The 24,956-nt window shown below is 45.3% G+C and overlaps 1 protein-coding gene across 1 annotated transcript in view; it reads right to left on the reverse strand.

The window, feature by feature from the left end:
* Foxo3 (forkhead box O3) overlaps positions 1-24,956 on the reverse strand; it is a 99,139-nt gene that overhangs the window by 6,602 nt on the left and 67,581 nt on the right. Inside the window, exon 2 of the mRNA XM_035440366.1 lies at positions 11,397-12,832. Coding sequence (XP_035296257.1) covers positions 11,432-12,832 — 1,401 coding nt within the window. The 3' untranslated portion in view covers positions 11,397-11,431. The remainder of the gene's footprint in view (positions 1-11,396; positions 12,833-24,956) is intronic.

The raw sequence follows: 24,956 nt of genomic DNA on the forward strand, positions 1-24,956 counted from the left end.
CAAAGGCCCAGCATCTTCTGGGAATGTCATCATTAAAAAGAAGCAGCAGCACTAATCACCTCTCCCCTTTCTGTAGAATGGCACGGGGCCTCTGTGACACTATGCACCAGAGTTCCCTCCAGGGTCTCAAGCAATGCCTCCAGGGGAGGCCTGTGCAGGAAGCTGCCTTGGTGTCTGTGGGCTTAGTCAACAGGGCCAGGGCCAGGGCCAGCACCGACACAGGGCACATTTCACAAAAACAAACAAACAAATAAATAAATTAAAAAAAACTCTCACTTCACTCCTCCTCTGGGAAGTCACCTCTTGCTTAGTTTTTTTTTTTTTTTTTTTTCTTTTCTGTGGTAGAAGGAACAGTGTAAAGGAACCAGACAAATACTGACGAGAAACACACTCATCCTAAAACGGAAGGCATTGAGGACTCAGGTGAACAAAGGCATCCTAAGGAGAACGGCCCTTTCACGCCGTAACAGCTTCTGCAGCTCACTGCTGGTACCTGTCCATCAAACAAGAACTGAAAAGGAAGGGGGCAAAGCAATAGGAGCAGCCACTAACTGGGGGTTCAATGATGCTTGCATTGGATTGGTGGGAGTTGGGTGGGTTTTACAGGAGCTCATGTTGATTTAGCTAGTTCTGAGGCTTGTGTATGTGTTGACGCCCCTGTAGCTTAAAAAAAGCCAGTCTTACTGGAAGCAGACAGCTGACAAACTTTACAGCCTTTACTCTGCAGTTACTAAGCAATATACCAATCAACAATATAAAAATGCTGCCCTGGTTTACCAGTAACTTGTATGGGGAGGAAGAAGAGGCCTCCTTTCTCCTCCCTAAGTTTGAAATCAGGCTGCTGAATCAAGGAAAATAAAGTGGTACATTCCAAAAATATCAGCTGAGAGGTAGTCCTTCTGTAATCCTGGCATCTATGGAGAAGACAGGGTTCTGCCTAATTATCGCCACCAAGCCACACCATGTTCTAAGAAAGGGAGATGCCTCCAAAATGACACCAACAGAACCACCCAATCAACTGGAATTTGTCATGGAGCATAAAGGTTCTGCTGCTGTCCTCCCACAGCTGACTCCACTGTGGAAAGCCTGCACCTGCCAGCAGTGTTTTTATCTTCTTGGCAGAGGAAAAAGGAGACCCCAGTAACTAAATACGATGTGGGATGAGGAGGAGAGTTGGATGAAACTCTCATGTCCACAAGTCCACGAAGGTTAGTTAGCGACTACTTCCTGGCTAGAAGTTTAACTGTCTGGAAGAAGTCTGCCAGGAAAGCAAAGTTAAAGTTTAGCACTACGACCTTCGTGCTTTGAAATACAGGAAACCTGCAACTCCAAGGTCAAGCTGGGGACCAAGTATGGAACACTCAGGACTAAGGAAGGGAACCTTTGGTTGACAGGCCTCTCATGGAGTTCAGAGAACAGCTGTGGGTTTCAGAGTTTCAATATGTTTGCTGGAGCACAAAGAAATGCCTGCCTGCACTACTCACCAGTGACCTGTCGCTCAACAAAGCCACCCTAGGCAAAACATTCTTGTGACTTTTAAAAAATGACTTGTTTTTATTTTATGTGCACTGGTGCTTTGCCTGCATGTGTGTCTGTTTGAGGGCACTGGAACTGGAGTTGTGGACAGTTTTGAGCTACTATGTGGGTACTGAGAATTGAACCTGGCTCTTAACCACTGAGGCATTTCTCCAGCCCATTTTTGTGAGTCTTAAGTGAGGCAGCCACATCTGATTTTTTTTTTTTTTTTGAGACAGGTTCTCATGTAGCCCAGGCTGGCCTTGGCCAGTCCAAATGCTACACCTTACTTTGAAACACCCCTGTGGAGTTCATCTCCAAAGGTAAACATTATTCTTCTTGCCCTCTAGGTTGGAAAAGGTGAGTGAGTCTAAAATTAGGTGGTGGTGTCAGTGTGCCTGTGCACACCCACAGCTGGGCCTATGGCTGGCTACAGTGGGACTGGGGAGGAGCCATCTGTATAAAAACCCATCTAGGCAAGTGCTGTCTAGGAGCCATGTTAGGCACGGGAGACTTCATGAGGAATAGGCAGGTAAGGAACTTCTAATCGTACTGGAAGGCAAGTTTCTATTTGGTGGCAAAGCCTCCCAGAAGGAAGCCTGGACCTTGTGTAACCAACCTGTCTGGAGGAATGAGATGTTCTAAAGAGAGGTTTGTGCTCTATGGAAAGAATGGACCCCAAGAAATTATGATCTCCCTGGAATCTCCGTAGAAGAGGAAATGGCTGAAGCCCTTGAGGTCCATCAAGAGAGGAGAAAATTTTACAACTAGCCAGACCTGGCAGGGGACACTTGGCAGTGGGCAGGAACCAGCAGAGCACCTCCAACTGTCTATTTGAACCCTACCACCACCGTCAGGATCCCTGAGGGCAACCCTGGGGAGTCTCCGGATCCTCTGTGCCTCTGCCCAATATGGCCACAGTGAATAAATCATCCCTTTCTGCCTTTTACTGCTGTCTCCTTTAGTTGGTTGTTGAGGTTGTGGCCCCTCCAGTCTGGTACCAAGAGCTCTTCCTACCAGGTGAGTAAACATGGAAGAGACAACACTGGGGGTAATGTGGAAAGGCACCAACCTACACACATTACTTAAAAACAAAAAGCTCAGCTTACAGAAAAACAGGTGAGACCTGTGCCATGCTGGGCTGGGCTGTGGTGTGCTCTGTCTCAGGAGCATGCTGTGGCTTTTCAGGTGTCAGGGAAAGCCTCCAAGGCCTGGCTGAGAAGGCTAGAGACAGCACCCTCAAGAGCCTGTTGCTTCCAGGACGAATTGTCGCCTAGATTTGTCTGTCTGCCCTCTCAGTCAGCCTTTGTGCTGTGCTGACAAAATGCAGGGAAACCAAGGGAAGGAACAATCTTCAACCTTCACAGCCGAGGACAAGAGTGGTGGCTGGATACAATCTGTCTCTGCCTTGAAGGCAGGGGACAAACCCCATGCAGCTTGCTCTCCTGTATATGCTCTTCAGTCTTAGATGCTTCTGACTCATAGAATATGCAAAGTTTGGGATTCTATTCTTTCAAAAAAGCCACCTTTGCCAAGTGTGGTGACCCATGCCTTTAACCCCAGTACTGGGGAGGCAGTGAAATGCATATCACGGTCAGTTCAAAGCCAGCCTGGTCTACATAGCAAGTTATAGGCCAGCCAGGGCTACATAGTGAGATACGGTCTCAAAAAACAAAACAAACAAACAAAACATATCAACCAACCAAAACCCCAAACCAAACCAACCAACCAAAAACGAACCACTTTTGTGGGGTGGGCGTGTGGGGTTTAAGATCCTCTTCTGATTGTGGTTAATTGTCCTCAACTATAACACCCAAAAGTTGAACTGGCAACGACCTGTGGGATAAAGTGCCACCATCTTCCACATACTGCACTAAAGTGTGCTGAGCATAAACCACACACTCACCTGCGAGTCACCTCAGGGACACTTTGCCCAGTCTGCTCTCCTCCTGCGCAGGTGAATCACCAGGCAGCCCTTCACTCCACCTTCCCCAGATGCTCCCTGTTTCACTGACGCACCTTGCATCTGGCACTCAAGCACTTAGTGTCCACACTCTGAGCTCCTGATACACTGAATTCCTTGAAAGCAGGACAGAGTCCTGATGATGATTCAAGCACCATGGATGGCCTGCTATTTTAAGAACAGCATCGTAAACACAGTATTTTGCCCTCAAGCAGCATAAACTCCTGTGAGTGAAATAAATTGTCCCGATGTCCCAAGTAGCTTGGAAAGCTTACAGGGAAAAAAAAAAAGTTCACAATAGACCTTAGCTGAGTATGTTGGAGTGGCCCTTACTTCCTGCCTATCCCAGCACCCAGTGTCCTGTGACTGCTGTTGCTTCGGGGACCTCTTCACATGCGCTAAGAGTGAAGCTCACTGGCATGCAGGCAGAACCTCCTGCTTGTGGAACAGAACCTAAGAACTGTAATGCTTCCTGGAGAGGAGGCTTTTCAAATAAGTTTCTAAAATTTCTGTTTCTTGTGAGATGAAATTGAATACAAGGCACATTTTAACATTCAATGGATTCACAAACTATGTAATAATTAGCCTTCCTTTGTGTCTGTACACCCCACCATATAAAGCCCTCAAATTCCAGTTCCAGGACTTCTGACAGGCTCACAGAGACATACATGCAGGCAAATACCAATGTACATAAAATAAAAATAATTACAAAAAGAGTCTTGCTATCCTGTCTCAAGCTGGTATCACAATGAAGTGATCCACCAGTTACAGAAGGGAACAGGAGCCTTGGAGAAATGCTTACAGACATAAGCCATGACCAAGTCCTGTTTACCTTCCCCAGGTGTGAGCCTGGGTGAGGAATTATGGCAGTATGCAGGCTGGGGATGTTTTAGATCTCCTGTGGGTGGGTAGAGTATAGACACCACCCACCTGAGGGTCCAGTCGCCAGGCATAGAAGACAGCATTCACCAAAGAACTTGAATTTTCCTATTTCAGACATAGGCAACAACACTAGCAACAACAACTAATCAGTTCTTCAGAATCCACAAAGAGTTCAAACTATACATCCACCTGTAAGGTCCAACCAGGATTTGCAGGAGACACAGATGGTAGCCAAGAACCAACAGAGGAAAAGAACCAAGAGGGAGCAAAAAGGAGGGAGGTGATGTCAAGTCTGAAGGAGATAAAGGGTCTCCTTACAGGTTGGTAGCCTTGTCAGATGTGCTGATTCCAGTAGAGACAAGTCTTGTGCTCATATGGGCCTCCTATCTCAGTGCAGCCATTGTCCACCTGCACCACACAGGGCAGCCTGAAGGGGACTCAGCTGCCTCTGGCAAGGTGTGTTTTGGCTGAGGCATTCAGTGGCAGCCAGCATTTTAGCTCCACCTTCTAATATTTTTTGGTTATTTATAACTTCGTCTGTATGGCTTTCTGATCATTTTCTGAATATACAAATGACCAACAGATGTTCCAGTGAGCCATTGGGCCATGTTTACAATTGGAGGACCAAGAGCAAGAGTTAAGATTTTGACTTTGAACCTGAGTCTAAGAATGCCTCTGGCCAGAGTCTCCGTGGCTATTAAGGATGCAATTCAGCCATTTCACAGGGATATAAATATTTAGGTGAAAAAAGAAAGAAAATGATGTATGGCCTGGACTGCTTTCATCAGAGAGGAAGAGGGTGAAAAACTAGCACAGAAGAAAAAGGGAGGAGAGAAAGAGAGGACACAGTGGCACACAAACCTTCAATTAAATCAAGACTGACAATTAGAGCCTGTCCTCTAGAAACACTAGAATTACCCTGAGACTTCTCATCTTTCAACAAATGAACATCATGGGCTTAAAGGTCACTAAACAAATAGAAAATCTAGCATTACAGACTAAGGTCCACATCTCTTGCTGGGGGAGAAGGAAACAAAAGCAGACCAGACAGATCCTTGCAGCCCAGATCCCTGAGTCCTGGAGCAGTGCTTCCAGTCTGGCCTGCTGTTCAGCACTAGGGCAGCCTAGGAGACAACCTTGCCTCTCAGATGGTCACCCAGCAAGACTTGCAGCTTACAGTCCAGGGATTGATTTTCTGACCTCCAAACTGTGCTGGGCCTAACTGGTAACCTCCAGCTTTTAGAAGCCAGACCACTGTGAGCCATCTGCCCATCTTCATTATTTCTTCATTTCCATTAAAGCAGCTGGAGGTACCTCTACATCTTTAAGTGGTCTGAGATGCCGGGCATCTCAGGGATGGTGAACATGGGAGATCCAGGTTCCTTACAAGCAATGGAATAGCTCAGATGGAGGCTCTGGCTTCTCAACAAAGGCAGGCAAGGCAGTAGCCTGGTTCTTGCTCCACTGCAGAGCAACAGAGGCCTCAGGAAAGGCAGGCCCCTTGGGTCCTCCTTTGGAGATGCTAATGGAACACTTTGGTAAGGCCTGGAACCTCTCCAGTCCATCTGTGGCACAAGTTCCCTTTGAAAGTGGAAAAATGGCAGCCTCTCTAATGCGTGTCACCAAAGTGACAAGCAGGCTTTGAAGGCATAGCTCCAGAAAGCAAAGGTTTTCAACAAACGGGCACAAAGAGAAACCTAAACTAGCATTAGTTGTCAAGGAAAGCAGCTGCGTTTGCCAACAGTGTAAGACTGACTCGGTTGCTTCCTATAGTCTATGTGAGAAATTACAGGATCATTTAAAATCACAATAAGCATCAAATAACTTCTTTAAAAAGTGACAAAACACTCACAGTATCCCACGTAATAGTTCTTATCAAAGCTAGCCCTGTACAGGAAGCATAAAAGTTTGCCCCACTGTCTAAGTAAGCCTGGCGAGACTGGGTGCCACATAGCCATGAAAACTTCAGGCCACCTGAGAGAGCTGCAGAGAGGTGTTTTAATTCACAGGTCCCCCTCAGAGCAGAGCCCAGGGGCAATGCGCTGAAGTAGGTGTTCATGTCCAAGCCGAGCAACTGGCCTGAGAAATCAAGTATGAAAAGAACAGTCCTGCGGGATTTCTAACAGAAGCCAGCACCTGGGCTTGGCCTGAACTTTGACCTATCAGCATGGAGCTGCTAGGGTAGTAGAGCCTTTATTTTTATGCCCACAGGAAGACTATGTGGAAAATATGTAACAATGGAATTGTCTGCAGGGTTGACCAAGAAATTCCAGCATGCTAAGGTAGTTATACCTCCTGGGTCTGTGGCTCAAATTCCCATGGAAGGCACTCTTACAACAGGATAAACGGTGGATACCACTGCAGTTAGGCTATGCACCCCTCCAGGAACAGACAGTTTGATTCACTTCTCTCTCCCAGGCCAGTAGGTACTCAGACAACTCCATTCAGTGAACTCTGGCTGTTCCTGAGCATTTCCTCCCACGGTATCAGCCACACTGCAGGGCTGGGATGCACTTGCTATGGGCCAAGGTATATGAAACACCCAGTAAGCCAGAGAGACCACAGGCCTCCAAGACGCTGCACAAAGACCCAGGCAGAACAGTTCTGGTGCTGTGGTTTCCTCAAGAAAAAAAGATTTGATTCAAGACATTGAAGAAACTTTGGAAACACTGAATAGTTACTAATTTTCTTTTACTGCCTGCCATCAACACTAAAAAAATCCAATCAGAGCTGGGTGGTGGTGGCGCTCACCTTTAATCCCAGCACTCTGAAGATAGGTGGTTCCTGAGTTCAAGGCCAGCCTGGTCTACAGAGAGAATTCCAGGACAGCAGGGCTACACAGAGAAACTCTGTCTCAAAAAACAAACAAAATAGAACTTGCCACTTCCAAAGATTCAGCAGTCTCACCATGGATGGCAGGCCAGCCTTTCAGAAGAGCAAGGGGCAGAACTCTTTGGGTAGGTGTACTGTAACCTGAGACAACAGGGTCAGTCTCTACACAGAACACTACAATCTATGTTTACTTTAACTTCCCTAAAATGAAGTGATTGTATCAAGAAAATGTAACATAGATAGCCAATATTACCTGCATTTTGTTAGAATTATCTCCTAATATAAAATTTAAAGACATGACAGAATCAGAATAATCAAACATAAGTCAAACTGGCATCATAGATTTGCCTCTTTGTGCAAGTAGGCTATGCATCAATCCTAAATTCCAACTCTACACATGTATACTGCCAATTCTTTCTAGTTCTACTCTCACTGTTCATCCCAGTAAGACCATTTACAGATTGGGTAGGGGTAGATTTTCAAGTTTAAATGGTGCATATTACACACACTGAAAAGGCTACAATTCTGCTTTCTGTTGACAGAAGCCCAATATTCTTAGAGATTTATCACTCACATAGCTAATGGCCAGAAAAGTGGGGAGAGCAATCCCTCCCATCTCCATCTAACTTCCCCTAGTGATTTTTTTCCAGTTTTTATCATAAAGTCGTTTAAATATAAAACTACATTTTTGAATTCTCCCCCGAAGGGTTTCCAAATACTAAAAGAGGGAGAACAGAGAAAGATCTTGTGAGTTTAGGAGTCAATATTAAAACAATGGTGAGAGTTAAATAGCTTTCCAGTGTGAGAGGATGCTTATCAAACTCGAGAGGGTTCACTGGACACTCAGATGACAGCCATCACACCGCCACCTCCACTCGTGTGCAGATGCCAAATCCACAAGCACCTTGGAAGACGGTGCCCTACCCACCCAGAGCTGGCACCCACAGAACATGCAGCTGCAGAAGGCTTTTCTCCAGGCCCTAAAATGAATGCTGCATGCATGCAGGACTCCCAGCTCTTCAGAGATGCCTCTGCCACAGAGGTCTCCAGTAAAATGTCACCTGGCCGGAGCTGCTCCATTAGCCACAGTGGGGTCATGTGACCTTGTGTTGGCACACTGCACACCAGTCTGGAGAAATAACCAAAGAGAGGCAAGCCAGGAAGAAGGGGCTCGGGGAGCTGGGTGACTAATCAGGGGGCATGAAGCTGAGAGCCTGCCTTTAGGCCTCTTTCCCAATTTTAAGAGAAACCTTTAATGAAGTGGAAACAAGTTAAGCTTAAAAGTTAAAACAAAGCAAAAACAACCCCAGGTACTTTCTGGGTCACACTGTGCTCCTGATGGTTGACATAGTTCTCTTAAAACAGGGTGGAAATTTCCCACCAGGAAAACAGACCTGCCTGTCACCCTCTCAGGGCTGTTTTCAGGAAAACTGAGTACATTTTTCTAAGGTCTGTTTTGTTCTGTTTTAGAAAGGGTCTCACTATGTATATCCCATGCTGACTTTAAACTCCCGATCTTCCTGCTTTAGCCTCTCAAAGAGTGCTGGGACTGCCAGTGTGCTGTGCCCCAATGTAACATGTCGTTTATTTTGTTACTGAGTGTATACTGTGTGCCGGTGTGGGCATGCACTCTAAGTGTGGATGTCAGAGGACAGCTTTCAGGGGTTGGTTCTTTCCCTTCTGTAGATACTGGGGCTCAGCTCCTGCCTTGTTGGGCAGACCCTTCTACCTGCTAAGCCATCTTGCCAGCCCTCACTTTATTTTAAACAGAAAAAAAAAAAAAAAAAAGACAAAAACAACATCAAATCCACCTCCCTTAAAATGTTCTAAAAAGCTACATAACAACCTGAAGTTTCATTGGTGTATAACAATGAAATGTACGGTCTCCCAAATAGAAATTTATCACTAATAAACTTAAAGTCCATCATATATTTAAATCTCCCTCAACAGATTTTTATACTTTTTTTTCTTTATAAACACACATGACATGCTATTCAACTAGAAGGGAAATCCACACTGGAAACAGACAAAAATTGACAGCACATTTTCTTATAATTCTTTCTAGTAAACTAGGAAGTAACTTCTAATGATGAGGAACAAATTAAACTTTCTTGTGTCTTCAGAAATCACATTCTTCTTCAAGGAAGACAAACCATTTATTCTTCCAAAACCTAAATATCTACATATCTAAAGTCATCGAGTCTCTGGCCCACGTTCAGGTCTGGTAGTAACTGGCTTGCAATGTCACTCCCTTAGCCTCTGTTACAGTCTCTTTACCAGCTCGAGGCTATTAAATGATGATAGCAGGCAGATGTCTGGGTTTCCATCAGGAGTCTGCTTTTGCCTAGGAAAACTGAGATGCTTTAGACTCAGAATGCTCTGACATTCCCCTTGACAGCTACCCAGAGAGGGCTTCAGTGAGCTCACCACAGGAGACCCTTGTAATTCCAACCCCAGGGAGGAGGGCTAACAAGACTGGGGTTAGGGCTTTGAGTTCCCGGTTTCTTTTGTAGCATTTGAAGGTCGTGATAAGTAGCTTACTGAGACTGAAATTAGAAAAAAGAAGAAACAGGGAGTTGAGGGTACAGAGCCCTTAACATTGGGTGTCTGGGGCCCACTCTGAAACAACAAACCAGTCAGGAGAAATAGCCAGATGCCCCTCTCTAATACAGAAAAAGAGTCCCAGGGAGTTTTTTTTTTTTTTTTTTTTAAACCATTTACAACAACAAAAGAACTGTCATGGATCTACTGACTATGGACTAACTATATGACCTGGGCAAAGTAATTAACCCCTGTGGTGCCCTGCTTGTTCATTTGTCAGTCAGTATGCTCACCAACTGCACTTAGTACATTCCAACCTGATGTAGTTTTACAAAACCCTTCACACTCTTTTGTGCTTTCGATTCTGGCAGTAGCCCTATGGAATAGCAGGACCATATCTTCCTTATATGAACTTGGAGAGAGAGTGACACTCAGGAGCTAAGTGACAAGCCCATCACTGCAGCTGACATGGCAAAGGTGGGACTGGACCCTTGGTGCCTCATTGAGCAGTCTAGGCTAGCTTCAAATGCATGTCTATCTTCTCCACCTCCCAAGTGCTGGGATTACAGGTGTGTCCAGCCTGTCCTAGCCCATTGCTTTTCTCACAATGTCACAGCACCTGCTGGTTCTATTACAACAGCATTAAACCACTGCAATTTAAGAAAAGCTGACATGATCCTCCCACTGTTTTTCTTCCCAACCTGGGCCTAGCAGAATGGCTCCCCCAAAGAGTGGCAAGAAGGACCTCTGATGTCAGTGACGTGGTGACCTGAGAACATGCCATTAACACTCCTGGGCACATCCATGCCAGAGTGGGCTGTGTGAAGAATGACCCTTGGGCAGTAAAAGACAGACAGAAATGTGCCATGAAGGAGACGGGACTCCAGATGTGAGCACTGACACCAGCTCAACAAAGCCGTTTGGGCCACAGGAATGGAGAATGCGCCATATCTTATCTGTGTACGCTGTGGCACCTACTTTGTGGTAACCTATATCTCTGATAACAACCTTAAAAATGTTTAGACAGTCAATGCTGATGAGAACTAACTGCTGAGTGTCAAATACAGTTAAAAAATGAAATAAAATTTTAAAAAGCTGTCACCATCCATAACTATGTCACCCTGTACCTGATATCATTTATAGGTTGAGAAACAGATGCACAAAAAAAAAAACACTCCTAAAAATAAAAACAAAACCATGTATTTTTTCAACCTAATTTGTTTTTTTAAATGATTTAACTCTGGCGCCAACCATGTTGTCTTACACTGTGAAGAATAATCTAACAGATCCGGCATCACACATTGCCGGGTCCACAAATACACCTACAGTTAATCAGAAGTCATGTAAAATATTACTTTTCTAGGGGGTAAAGAGCCATCACACAGAAGGCAAAGCCAGAGCAGGACGTGAGTTCTTCTCCTTGACCTGTGACCTTAGCACCTCCCTTCCACACCTTTGATCCATCCACCCACAGAGAAAGAGAACCTGGGTCTTAGCTCTGTGAGGACAGAGGGTATAAAGATATACACACACGTGTTCTTTTTACTACTGACAACAGTTTTCAGTTAAAACTGGTGAACCCTCTGAGAGTCACACCTGCCTCACGGTGACAGTCATCCTTACCACCCCCACCTGTTTGATGTTCTTATGTACGGTTACTGACCTGCTTTGTCCCCTTCCCCTTTCCTCAGTGGTCCTTCAGCCTGGCACCCAGCTCTGAGATGAGGCCTGCTTAGCACCAGTGAAGTTCCCCACGTTCAAACCAACCACGTTCTGTGTGGAGATGAGGGAATCAAAGTTAAAATCCAACCCATCGGCATCCATGAGTTCACTACGGATAATGGACTCCATGTCACATTCCAAGCTCCCATTGAACATGTCCAGGTCCAAGTCACTGGGGAACTTATCATGGCCCATGACGGGAAGGTTTGCATTAGCTGAGTACAGTGAGGAGCCTGAGAGAGAGTCCGAGAGGGTTTGCATAGACTGGCTGACATGAGACGGCTGCTGGTGTTTGGCTGACCCAAGGCTGCTGGAGTCACTCAAGCCCATGTTGCTGACAGAATTTGACAAGGCACGACTGCCACCAAGAGCGCCCTGGGTTTGGTGCTGGTGGTGGAGCAAGTTCTGATTGACCAACCCCCCCTGGGTAGGCTGGGCAGCAAAGGACATCATCGGGTCATTTCGAAGCATCACATTTCGGCGGGCATTCTGGGCAGACACAGCAGTGCTAGCCTGAGACATCAAAGGGTCTGACTGGGTCATCATGACATCGCTGTGGCTGAGAGAGTCCGAAGTGAGCAAGTCTTGGAGTGTCTGGTTACCATAGTGTGACATGGAAGAAAAGGTGGCTGGCTTGTTCTCTTGGATGGTCTGCATGGGTGACTGGCGCAAGGAGTTCAGAGACGAGGGTCCAAACACGGTACTGTTGAAGGAGCTGGTTGGGGAGCCCAGGCCAGAGCTCTTGGAGGTGTATGGGAAGCTGGAGCTCCGCTGCATAAGGCCCCCAGGAGGCGACGGCTGGGAGGGGGGGAGCGTGATGTTATCTAGCAGGTCATCCATGAGGTTGTCAGTCAACCCATCATTCAGATTCATGGTACCTGCCATGTCAGTCAGCCGTGGGAGCTCCACAGTACACGGCTTGCTTACAGAGGGCGACAGGCTGGTAGAGCTGCTATACAGCATGGGGGAGAGTGGCGCATCGTCGTCCTGGACGTCATCCAACTCTGTGCTTGCCAGGATGGGTGACAGGCGGCCACTAACTGTGCTGGCGTTGGAATTGGTGCGTGAGCGGAAGTCTGTCCATGCGTCCAGCTCATCACTGCTGCGGGATGTGGGGCTGCCAGGCCACTTGGAGAGCTGGGAAGGACTGTCGTCTGCCGACTCTGGGGCAGCCTGCAGGGCTGCCTTCTTCTTGGCAGCTCGGCCCCTGCTCTTGGTGTACTTGTTGCTGTTGTCCATTGAGACAGCCCGTCGCCGGGGGGCCTTCCCACTCTTTCCCCCATCAGGGTTGATGATCCACCAGGAGCTCTTGCCAGTCCCTTCATTCTGAACCCGCATGAATCGGCTGTGCAGTGACAGGTTGTGCCGGATAGAGTTCTGTAGAGAAAGAAGGGAAAATGGACAATGTGAGCCAGCACGGTCCAGTCCCAAACAGACAGTCATAAAGACCTCTCAATTTGTTTCAAAAAAAACAAGAATCATTTTTTGAGGAAATGGGAAGGTACCATATATGCACATAGACATCAGAGGGCAATTTGTAGGACAGGTTCTTTCCTTCCACCATGTGGGTACCGGGAACTGAGCTCAGGTCATCAGGTTTAGCAGCAAAGGCTTTACCCACTGAGCCACCTTGCCAGGTTAGCTTCAATTTTATAGGCTAGCATTTTTATTTTCTTTTTAAATAATAAGCATCTCTGTGATTTGGAACAAAGCCGGAGTTCAATGGGAAGCTTTGTGTGTGTGTGTGTGTGTGTGTGTGTGTGTGTGTGTGTGTGTGTGTGTGTGTGTGGTGGGGGAGAAACACTGCAAACAGGAGCTCACTGACACTGCTTTTCCAAAGTCCCAAGTTTTGTTGCACTTTCTGTGATTACATTTTTTTTTTCTTTAGTTTCTTGAGACAGGCTATTTCTCTGTGTAGTCCTGACTGTCCTAGAAATAGCTCTGTAGACCAGGCTAGCCTCAAACTCAGAGGTCCACCTGCCTCTGCCTCTGCTAGGATTAAAGGTGTGAGCCAACACACTCAGTCTGTAATTATATTTACTATATACTACAGTTCACACTGATAAATTAATTTCTATACCACTCCCTCTCCATACTTTGCAATAAACCTCTAGGCTCTCTGAGAAACTAGTCACCTGATGGCTATTTTGTTCTCTTATAGTCCTTGACTCCACATGTACAAGGCCAGCAGTTACTTTTTAAACACTTCTATCAGAGGGTGTGAAATTTTACTTGTCCCCTCTAGGGTCCATACCGCTACAGTTTCACAACTCACCTGCAGCTATGGGAAGGGCAGGGCAGGGTTTCAGGGACAGTGAGGGAGTAAGTCTCACTTAGAAGAACCTGCATCATTTATACATTCCGCACCCAGGACGTGTGGCTGAGTAACTTCCTTCCCAAGAACACAGTATGAAAGGGGTACAAGAGTAATCTGTAGTGGAGAAATCTGACAGACCCTGTATCAGCTGGGTGGCCAAGGCCTATATTAACAGGGACCAGCACACTCCTACTGTGCATCCCAGATGAAACTCGACGAAAATGGCAGATTTTCCAAAACCTAAACCTAAAACCAATCATAAGAAAAACATGAATCCCACTTAAAGGACAGGTACAAAGCCTGTTTAGTACTCCCAGAATCATCACAGTCAAGGGAGATGAAGGGAACACAGCAAGCAGAGCTAACACACCCTGCATGGGATCCCATTGCAAAAAAAAAAAAAAGGGGGGGGGGACTGATTAGCATGTACAAACTTCAGTTTATAATATGATAAATATTGGCTTATGCACTGTGACACTTGTACCAGGATTGTAGAGTGTTAAGAAGGGACACTTGATGGTGGATACATGTGGATTCTGCCACTTTCACAAGTTTCCTATGTATCTAAAACAAAATACCTCCCCCCCCCCCACTTAAAGTAGGGAGAACCCCCTGAAAGTCTTAATGAACTCCCGGCTTAGTGGATACAGCCAGTTGTCAAGGATAACCAGGCCCGGCCCTATCTCTGCCACTGGCCAACCACGTGACCCCAAACAAATCATTTCATCTGTCTGCAGTAACAGCAGGTTCCCATCTTCATCATGGCCATGATAACATCCAACCGCCCCTCCCTGTCAGGGATGACATAACAATGATAGATGATAATGCACTTCAGACGCCAGCCTCACTATGCATTCAGGTTTTGTTCTCCTCTTAGGAAGGACAGGTCCATAGTGAAGAGAGCACAGAGCTTGGGGAAAGCTCATCCTAACCTGTAAAACGCCTATGTGGTGCATCAGGAAAAGGACTGATGGTGTTCCCCACATCTGGAATAGCACCTGCAGGCCAGATGAGTTTTTATTGGCCAATTAAAGACAAAAGACGTTGCCTAATACTGCATATTAAACACGAACAATTCTGAAAGTCACATTTTAAAAGAATTGGCAACCATCAACTGTATTTATGTAGAAGATACAAATACATGTGTTCTACCAGATTGTTTTTAAAACACAGAAAGTAAACAGGATTTTGTTATAAGTAAATAACTCAAAATACACAGTATTTCTAATGTACATTCCTATCCAAGAAGGGACTGCAGTTCAGGCTGGGCAAACAGCACCAGCAATTATGGTCATGGCTGCCATTTCCACTGCTGCCATTAAGATGGGTAAGATATAAGCAGCACCCTGAGGACCCAATGAGGCACTGCCCTGCTCTCTTTTCACATTTTTTAAAAATAACAATAATGGCAAGTGTACTAACGGTTCAGAAGTTTTATTTCTTTGAAACAGGAAACATTTTCTATGAAGTGGCTAACATTCCTGAGATGCACTTGCAGAGAAGAGCATGCCAGGTCCTCTTTGAGTGCATGGGTAATTCAACACATCCAGTAAAAAAGTAAACACAAACTTCAGGTGCAAAGTAAGCTGGTCCTGAAACTTAGGGGTGCAATGCAGACATCTCCCTCATTATTCCTACCTATCAGTCTCTTTTGCTGTAAATTCTGAGAATACCAAACATTTATGAAAATGAGCAATCTTATTCAGAATAATAGGGAATAGAGGACAGCACTTCTTAAATCTATCTTACTGTTACCAATTCCAAAACCTACCCAAAGACCAAAAGAACATTATATGGATTTTTCTGATAGCCATCTATGACTCTAATCCCCAATGATGTATATGTATAATTTTCTGCAATTACAAGTGGCTAAAATTAGAGATGTCAAGCTTCTGTAAGGGCCTGGACGCCTGGCACGGAAGGCCAGCAGCACATGAAGCAGTGCAGGGACAGGTCATGAAGACTGGCCTCCTGCCCTGGTCCCCAATTACAAAGTGAGGATCTGAAGGCCTGCCAGCTCACAGCACCGCTTGAGGTCTTACAGTCGCTGCCTCCATCCTCACCATATGGCTGAGGCAGTATGTCAGTGCCCCGATTTTGCACTTGAAGGCTCAGGCTCAGAGGTATGAAATGATACAGCCCAGCAGCCAATGCATAGAAACCAAACAAAACTGGGAGCAGGCTTGCCAACTCCCGTGCAATTCTTCTTCTGTGGCCCTTCACGGGCCTACCAGCAGGTTAACAAGAAGTCATCATTTAATGTGCTTGTGCCAACAATTCAAGAAAAGCACCCAAACAACTCTGCTTCAAGAAAAGAGAAACACACAAAAAAATAAAATCCTATTGTGATTTTATTTATGATATACTTTGAAATTTAGAGGCCTTTCCCTAATCTTTGTAAAAAGGCATTTTGTTCTTGTGGCGTTCCCTTTCTGAGGAGAGGCAGTATGACCACACTAACAAATGGGATCACCCGGGGTTCCAACACAAAGCCCACCTATAGAAAAGAGAGAATGGCTTTAGTGGCCAGTCTTTGCTGAACTCTCATTTTAGAGGTTCACTAATGGCAGAATACATTCCCTGAGGCTCATTATCTACAGTGCTCAGACAGGTTTTTCCAGTTACTTTATTACTAAAACAACACAAACAAAAACTGGGCCACACCGCCCTGACAGACCAATCCCAGCAGCCTCTCTCCATGCTGTCTGGCCACCTTCCATTTGTAAAGTCCATCATCTGAAGGAGGGACACTGACAAAAGCCAACAAACACAGCTCACCTGTCCATTACTGCTCAAATGCCTTTGCCCTGCCAAGGCTGGATGCCACAAATGTATTTATCTCAGAGTTCACAAGTGTAATAGCTTCCTACCTAGCTTTATCAAAACAAGAGAGATGAAGAGAAGTAAGGCTGTGCAAAGCATCAGTACTGACATAGTCTGCTGTACACCTTTCCTGGTAACAAAGATGAAAAATGAGGTTCTGTAAGATTCCCCTTCTCACTTTAACCTCAAGAAAACTACCATTAAAAATGTCCCATTGTGCTGGGTGGTAGTGACGACACGCCTTTAATCCCAGTACTCAGGAGGCAGAGGCAGGCAAATCTCAAAAATTCAAAGCCAGCCTGGTCTAAGGAGCCTTACAGGATAGCCAGGGCTACACAGAAAAACCCTGTCTTGAAAAAAAACAAAACAAATAAACCCCCAAACATCCCAAACCAAAAATACACCACCATCAAACTATGGGTTTCCATTAATTTATATGTCATCATAAGAAATAATATAAATTTCTAAGGTTTTACTTTAGTGTGGAGAATGGTAACAGAAGGTAACAAAGAAAAAAACCTCTAGTTCTATCAAGTATGATTTCTCTAATCCTACTTACATATACAATTTGAAGTACACTCTGAAGTACACTTACTTGGCTAGAAAACTAGGGATATGTTTTCTTGGCCATTTTATCACATTTACTAAAGTTGCCCAGAAACCATCCCACATAAGACCTTGTGAGCAGCTCCAAGGCTCTGATGAGTTAGAAGAGAGAGTATCTCTAGGAAGAACGGCTGTTTCATGGGCAAACCTGCTAGCTTCCCCTCAGTTTGAACACCAAGATTCATAAAAAAACAAAACAAAACAAAACAAAAAAACCGTAAGAGATGTCTACAGTTTGGGAGCAAAGCTAAGAATAATGCACATCTCATTTTGTGTCAACCTTCACTTCTATGAAATACGCCAAGCCCCCTCTAGATGTGGTTAACTAGTCATCGAGCTGGCAAACCTGGTCCCTTGATTGTAGCTGCAACCAGTGGCATACTGTTTCAATAGACATGTGCAATAGGTGTGTGGAGGAGGCAACCTGTTGGGATTGGCATTTCACAGTCATGCTGACTGTACTATGTGGGCCACTGCCTAAAGATCCCTTTGTCCCTCCCACCTAAAAGACATTAGCTCAAAGATGACTGCACAGATTAGAATCTGATCATTATTCTCTTGATGTAATGAACAGTTTTCTGTTGCAAAATACGTTCCTTGCTGATGTTAAGGTGCCCATGAGCGGGTGTGGGTGTGTGTGATACATATATATATCACATATATAATCTTTGTGAAGACAGGTGGACTCAAAACAGAATGGGAGTAGGAAAGGAGCTGCCTAGAGTTGCAGAGAATCTACCACTCACAGCATGGGTGGGTAATACAGCAAGCAAGGGAAGGCAGTCACAGAGGAAGACAGCGCTGCTGAGACAGACCCAGAGCTCTGAGCTCAGCCTGTCTTATGAGGTAATGACACTTGCTTGTGATCTGAACTTCAGTTGTCCCAGTGAGAAAAGCCAGCATCAGATGCCCTCTTTCTACCTCTGGGATCCTTGTGAGGATTATGTGAAGGTCGGCATGTACCACTACTCAGCTGAGTGACAAGCACAGCTCTCAACAGCTGTCAGACACCCACCCCCCCCAACACACACACATAGAAGCAGTGACATAACAAACCTTAGTTCACTGTTTACATGTGCCCTAAGTCAAAAGGTGAGAGGATGGTGCCCTCCAAGAAAGGGTTACAAACTTTTAAGTTTTTAAGGTACTGTGCCAGTGACTGGACATTTCTTAAGTGCTGCTACCCTGCATCTGCTTCAGCTCCTCCCACACTGTGTTTACCTTGTGGAGACTACTAACCCAGACACCAGCTGCATGTGCTTTCCCTGGAACATAGAGAAGGCTTGTCTGGAAGCAACATGTGGTATCAATTTATCTTTCTCAGCAACAGCAAAGGGAAATCTACTCGCTTTAAAAATAAAAACGTTGTGCAATTTAACTCTTAAAAGCCCCACTTTTTTGCAAAGAAGACAGTCCTTCCTCCTCCCTCTCTCCTTTTTCTAGGCTGCCTACAGAGAAACAGAATGTGTTACAGTGGGTTATCAACTTAGAAGCCCACCAGTCTTTCGAAGGGACTCCGGAGACACCACAAATGGCTGATTTCCAAAACTGCTCATCTGCCTCTTTGCAGAACCTGTGTTTTAAGTTTGTCTCAGCCAGGGCTTGTCTTTTGGGCACTGATGATTTAGAACAAAGTTGTTCAATGCCTGGATTCCACAGGCGAACCAAAGGTGGCTAAGGTTGCAAAGGCAGTTCAATGTATACAGTGACTCACGGAGACCCACAGAGGTTGGTGAGCCACAGCAGAGCACGCAGAGCTCTGACAGCCTCTCAAAGGCAGTTTCAGATAAGACTCTTGGTTTCACCCAGTAGAAATTCTCCATTTTGGCTACCTATTTGAATCTCCTAGGGAAACTTTCCTAACCCATGTCCCATCCTCAGAGCTCTGATTCAGTAACCTGTAGTGAGGCCTGGCAATTTTAACCCCCAGGTATCCTAAATTTTAATCAGGAACAAGAATCACCAAAAGTCCTCTTTCTATCACGTCGCTGACTGCCTTAGTGATTTGGCTTACTGACTCCCAGTGCCCCAGATTTGGTAACAGTGCAGCGATAGAAGTTACAGGCAAGAACTGGGGTCAAAGAACCCCCTCCCCCCCGCAGGAGGGGTCTTCAGAGAGTAAAGCAGGCAGGGGGTTAAAGTAATTATTTGAAACCAAGACCGGATCAGCTCTTTGTTAAAAAAGGCATGGTATGGGGAAGGATCCTTGACCTCATTCTGTGTGGACAGCTTCCCTTCTGCCCGATACCTGCCAGGAAGGAACCCACCCCTCACTGTTGCAGGCACTGCTGGGGACCAGTCATCAGCTGTCTGCTCTCCAGAGTCTATCTCCTAGGGACTAACTAACAAAGCCAAGTATCAGGGCATAAACCTCTAGTGTGGGAACAGAAAAAAGAAAAACATTATTTCATACATAGTATCTATAGTGGCCAAAAATGAAAATAAATAAAAAATAAAAAGCCTTTCAGCTTGATAAAAATGTAACAAACCTTCATTAAGAGGGCTGCACAATCAACTCTGGTGTGTAAGACAAATTCGTCTGTTTCTACCCCTGCTCTTGCCTAAAGTCTTAAAAGTTTAAACCATTAAAGGACCTTAAAAAACAACGATGTTCTAAAATAAATACTGTTGGGAACTTGGCCGAAGGATTGTATTTCCAGCTAGAAATAAGATTTCCCGTTAAATTTGCTGACAGTAATTCTCTGCCCACAGATGGCCTCTGGAAACATTTTTTAAAGTTTTCATGCAGACAGCCATCCAATGAGCAGAGCAACAGTCCATTTTCACTCTAGACACCCCTCTGCTTCCTTAGGCGAAGGGCTGGAGAAGAGACTGGAGAGAAAATCCTAGCTGGGAAGTGAGCTCTCCTTAACCTTGTAGAGAGCCAATACACTACCACACAGTGTTGGTGGGTTTTTGAGTGTGAACTTTATTCTAATATCATAATAATATATATTAGTTTTTCAGTGAGCAATTGTCTTTTCAAGCTATTCCACAGCTGTTTCTGCTCTTGGAGGGCAAGAGGGAACATTCCATTCCTCCCAGCCAATCTTGCACTTCCGGCACACACAGAACCCTGGCAGCCTTGCAACCGCTGCCCACACCCACTCCTTGCAGTACCCTCCCTCCCCCCAAAGCCTCCTGCTTCCCACTCCACAGTCCAGGTCCCAGACATAGGAGCAGTCTCGGGTACACCGTCCACATCTCCACAGAAGCAAATTCAGATCTCCTGGCCTTGAAGCATAAAAGTAATGTCACCCAGAAACACAATATCAAGTCTGTGGTGTAGGTATCCACACCAGCTGAAGGAATAAAGCATAGGGTGCAGGAAACAGATAAAGCCACACACACACACACACACACACACACACACACACACACACACACACACGGTACGGGCCCCCGGTTTATAGTGAGTACCCAAAACACTCTGGTTTAATTCTGAATTAGCGGGGAAGGGCTGGAGCCACAAAACAGATCTGAATTGCATTTTTAGATGAGATGTGACGATGTGACAAGGTCAGAGCCTCCAGGTGCTGTAAGCTCCCAGTAAAGTCTGAAGCAGCAGTTTTCTATCTGGGATAACACCTGTCTCTTAGTCCATCTTGGGAGGTTATGGGGCCTTCATTACTCAGAGGCACTCACTCAAAATCACAAATAACAAGCCATGGCTCCAAGACTACTCCAAGTGCCAGGTGGTAGTGGCTCATGCCTTAATCCCAGCACTCGGGAGGCAGAGGCAGAGGCAGAGGCAGGCAAATTTCTGTGAGCTCAAGAGACCAGCTTGGTCTATAGAGCTAGTTCCAAGACAACCTCCAAAGCCACAGAGAAACCCTGTCTTGAAACACTCCCCCTCCCCCCGCCGACGGGGGGGGGCGGGGGGGGGACTACTCCAAGCAAGCACACAGAAGGGAACAGATATATATATATATATATATATATATATATATATATATATATATATATATAATTTCACTGCAATCTGAAGGAAATGAAGGTGTTTGCTGACTACCAGGGCTGCTGCACTGTGCCTAGCCAGTCTCATCTCATTTTCTCTTCCCCACACACAGAAAGCTGAGCGGCAGAGAAGTTAGGAACCTGTCCAGTAAGGTTGGGGCTGCAAATTCAACCTGTTGGCTAACTCCAAAGCTCTTCTACCATGGGTTTTCTCAATGAAGTCCCTGAATGGCTAAGGAGCAAGGCTGCATTAGCACAGACCAAGGAACTTGAAGTACAAACACATCTCTGGTTTGGTGGCTTCCATGCTGAGGGAAAACTAGCCCCCAACTGAGTCAAGGCAGTATTACCTGGCTGTCCTTGAGAGGCCTTAAGTCAAGTCCTCAAAGAGCTGGCACTGTGCCACAGATCCTCAAGCCAGACACATCAGGCAAATGTGTGCTAGTACCCTGGACTGCTAGGATGAGGCTTAATCTGAAACAGGGACTCACTTTATACTATTTAAAACATGCAATTAGCCTATTATTAAGCCAGAAAAAGATTAGCCTGCTTTAAAATTACGTGAATCTTAAAATATGATGTCCTTTGCCTGCCAAGTGACAACAGTCAGGATGCTTCTGCTTAACCTCAATCAAAAACTCTGCAGAAGACTACATTAGTGTTGCAAATGTAACTACTCCTCTTTTGGCATCAAAACTGGCAGCAACAGAAAGCACTGATAGGGCAAGCACAGCAAAAGGATGGCTGTGGAGGTGTTAGGGGGTGGGTCCAACCTGACAGACAGGTAGCTGAAATCCAAGTTCACAATCACTCCCTTCCCATAAAATGTACTGGTTTTAGCACCACACAAATACAACTATTTCCAGCTCTTTGGATGTTACAACTCAGAAAACCTGTTCTGTTGTCTTGTTTCTTCAGAAGTAACATATGCTTTTTTTGTAGCTCTGAAATATATGCCAGTTTGCAGGTACCATCAAGTGGTGACACACACTGGAAGACTGGGAAGGGAGAAGACTTTTCTGAACTAGAGGAAAAAGTTTGGGCAGGTACTCGCACATCAGACAAATGTGTACATCTGGAAATGGACAATCCTTCAAGGGTCTGTGTCAGTTATTCTAACACCATGAGTCAAGCTGAAAGAAGCCATGAAAGGAAACCAACACCACATACCAAAACATCTAATGTTGGAACTACAAACAAAATAACTGCTGAATTTTTCTTCGTAGGAATGAGAGTGCAGCAATGCCAGTTCTGCGGAGATTCAGTCCAACAGTAGCCCAGTTCCTCTCCATACCCCACTGAAGTCCAGGGCATATGAGACCTCTGGGAAGCTGCCTCCAGTACTGTGTCTCTCAAAAACGCCTTCCACACAATAACCTTACCTGTGTGTGCAGCCACCCTCCACACTGTAGGTGCAATGAATGCTTCACTATACTGGTTTTACAGAATCTTTCTTGTTCAAAACCACAGGATGCAAGAGCGGCTGATGACCAACATAACAACATCGCTAAACATTGAAATGAAGCAACCAATGATTCCAGGACACTGGCTGGGTACCAATTACCCTACCAGATGAGCACCAGACAGAGCCAAAATCCACAAAAATGATCCAATGAGAAAAGGGTACTTCCACAGACTAAACAACTGCACAGCAACACTTCATTTTCTGGAAAAGCTTCTACTAGGCTGCTCATTTCACCTTAAAATCTAGAATGTATACTATCAGACTGCTCCCTGAACTATGATGAGTTAAGGAGGTGAATATACATGGGATAAATCAGCTTTTCTGAAGACTACATACAACAGGAGTGTGTTGTTTTAGTAGTAATATATAATAGGTTCCAATCCACTTCACATACTGCATGGAAAACTTGAAGCTCCTAAAACAAGAGCATCAGTAGTAGTGCAATACCTACTGCCCAAAGGGAGCCCAAAGGGAACCCAGGACAGTCATAATCGAATCTAGAAGAGCTAAACATGATCCTGTATACCCTTCTCTAGGATCTACCTGGACAAGTCTAGTTCTCACCACTCACCAAGGAAATGTCTCTTTGGGACAAATGAAGTCCTTTACAGAAAATCACAACCAATCAAAATGCAGAGTTGTAAAGCCCAGGCCCAGATGAAACATCTACAACACAACTCCTGCACTCAGGGCTCAGGGATCACTACAGAAGAGGGGGCAGAGAAAGTATAAGAGCCAGAAGAACTGGGAGTTTGCTGGGATAGTGTCTATACCCATTTAGTCTCACCAAGACAGCTGCCTAGACACTAGTCAGACACGCTAATGAGGAAGGGGGAAAACCTCCACCAGAGACAAAGAGCTACAGGCAGCTAAGGAATACTGAGAGCAGAAATAGTCTTCACCAGGGAAGGGCAGACCAATTGGTTATCTAGTATCAAATGGTCAGCCCTGAAAACATATATAAAGTAACATTATACAGACTGACTAGGTTGTATTTATGTATTTAGGAATTTAGTACTCCTCCACATGCACGAGCATGCACACATGTAATAACAATGAAAGAAAAAGACATTATGAATGGGGGGCATGGGAGGGTATGGAGGGAGGAGGAATGATGCGATTATAATCTCAAAAAATTTCTAAAAAGAAAGATAAACACATAGTGGGAAAATTCCTGTAACTGGGTACTTGACAGAGTAAAGGGATTTAAGAAACTTTTCTGGACCCTGCTTGTCACTGCAGGTGACGGCTCAGTGAGCAGGCCTTACTCACTGGTCCCACACATGGGCTGACACAGGAGACCCTTCTCTTCCCCTGCCATACAACAACTGTTGTGGTAGAATCTGACTTGGCAGAGTTAGTGGGAAGAGTCTTTTCTTCAGCTTCCTTAAAGTCAGTCCATCATGTGGGTCACCTGATGCTCCAGATCCTTCTGATTAGGTTGTTCACTGGCTAGTGGGAACTCAGAACAACCAATACTGGGTCTTTAACTAAGATTTAACAAATTACTCCATGTATGGAAAGGTAAGGTTAATCCCTTTACATCAAAACACAGGAAGAAAAATATACAGGAATAGATACTGCCAAGGCATTTTTCAGGTTCAATGGTATCTTCTATAAGCAATGCACTTTCAAATCTCCGAGGCATAATGTGAAACAGCATTACCCCATATTATTAGCTATTCCTGCAGAAACAAGTCCATGGGGTTCTCTGTAGCAGCCGTGACCTCGGACTACACATACATCTTCTCAAGTAAGAAAGATGGCCAAGGTGCAAGGGTAACAGCTTCTTAAAAATGTAAAAATTTAGTATAGAAGATCCCGTCCCCCACCCTCCACCCCCAGCTGTCTTATCTCTAGTGACTCTGTTCCAGACCTTCATTCAAGAAAAAATGTATCTATCTGTGTGGTAAACAGCTTGAAAGGTGACTGCCCGTGCCTCCTTCAATATTAGGGAGATGTGCTTGTTACCTATTACAAAAGCCTTAGGAGCCCTAACTCAAGGGTTTTGGACAGCCTACCAAATGTGTGGTCATTAACTTGAGCCTATTGGTTTTAGCAGCACCCTCTACTCCTCCCTGCAGCACTAGAGGAACAAGGGACAAAGAGGGAACTCATGCAAAATACACTGTTGCCAGGCTGTAATCACAGCACTTGGGGAGCTGAGGCAGAAGAACCAGGAGTTCATGGCCAGGCTGGGTTGTGTAATGAATTTCAGAGCAGCCACAGCTATAAGCAACATCCCATCTGGGAGGGCAGGCAAAGAGGGAGCTGCTGCTGCTGCTGCTGCTGCGGGAATAGCAAGTTCCTACGCTTCTGACCCCAGAGCCTAT

This window comes from Cricetulus griseus, chromosome 2 (assembly GCF_003668045.3).
Source record: "Cricetulus griseus strain 17A/GY chromosome 2, alternate assembly CriGri-PICRH-1.0, whole genome shotgun sequence".
In the NCBI taxonomy this organism is placed as follows: Eukaryota; Metazoa; Chordata; class Mammalia; order Rodentia; family Cricetidae; genus Cricetulus; species Cricetulus griseus.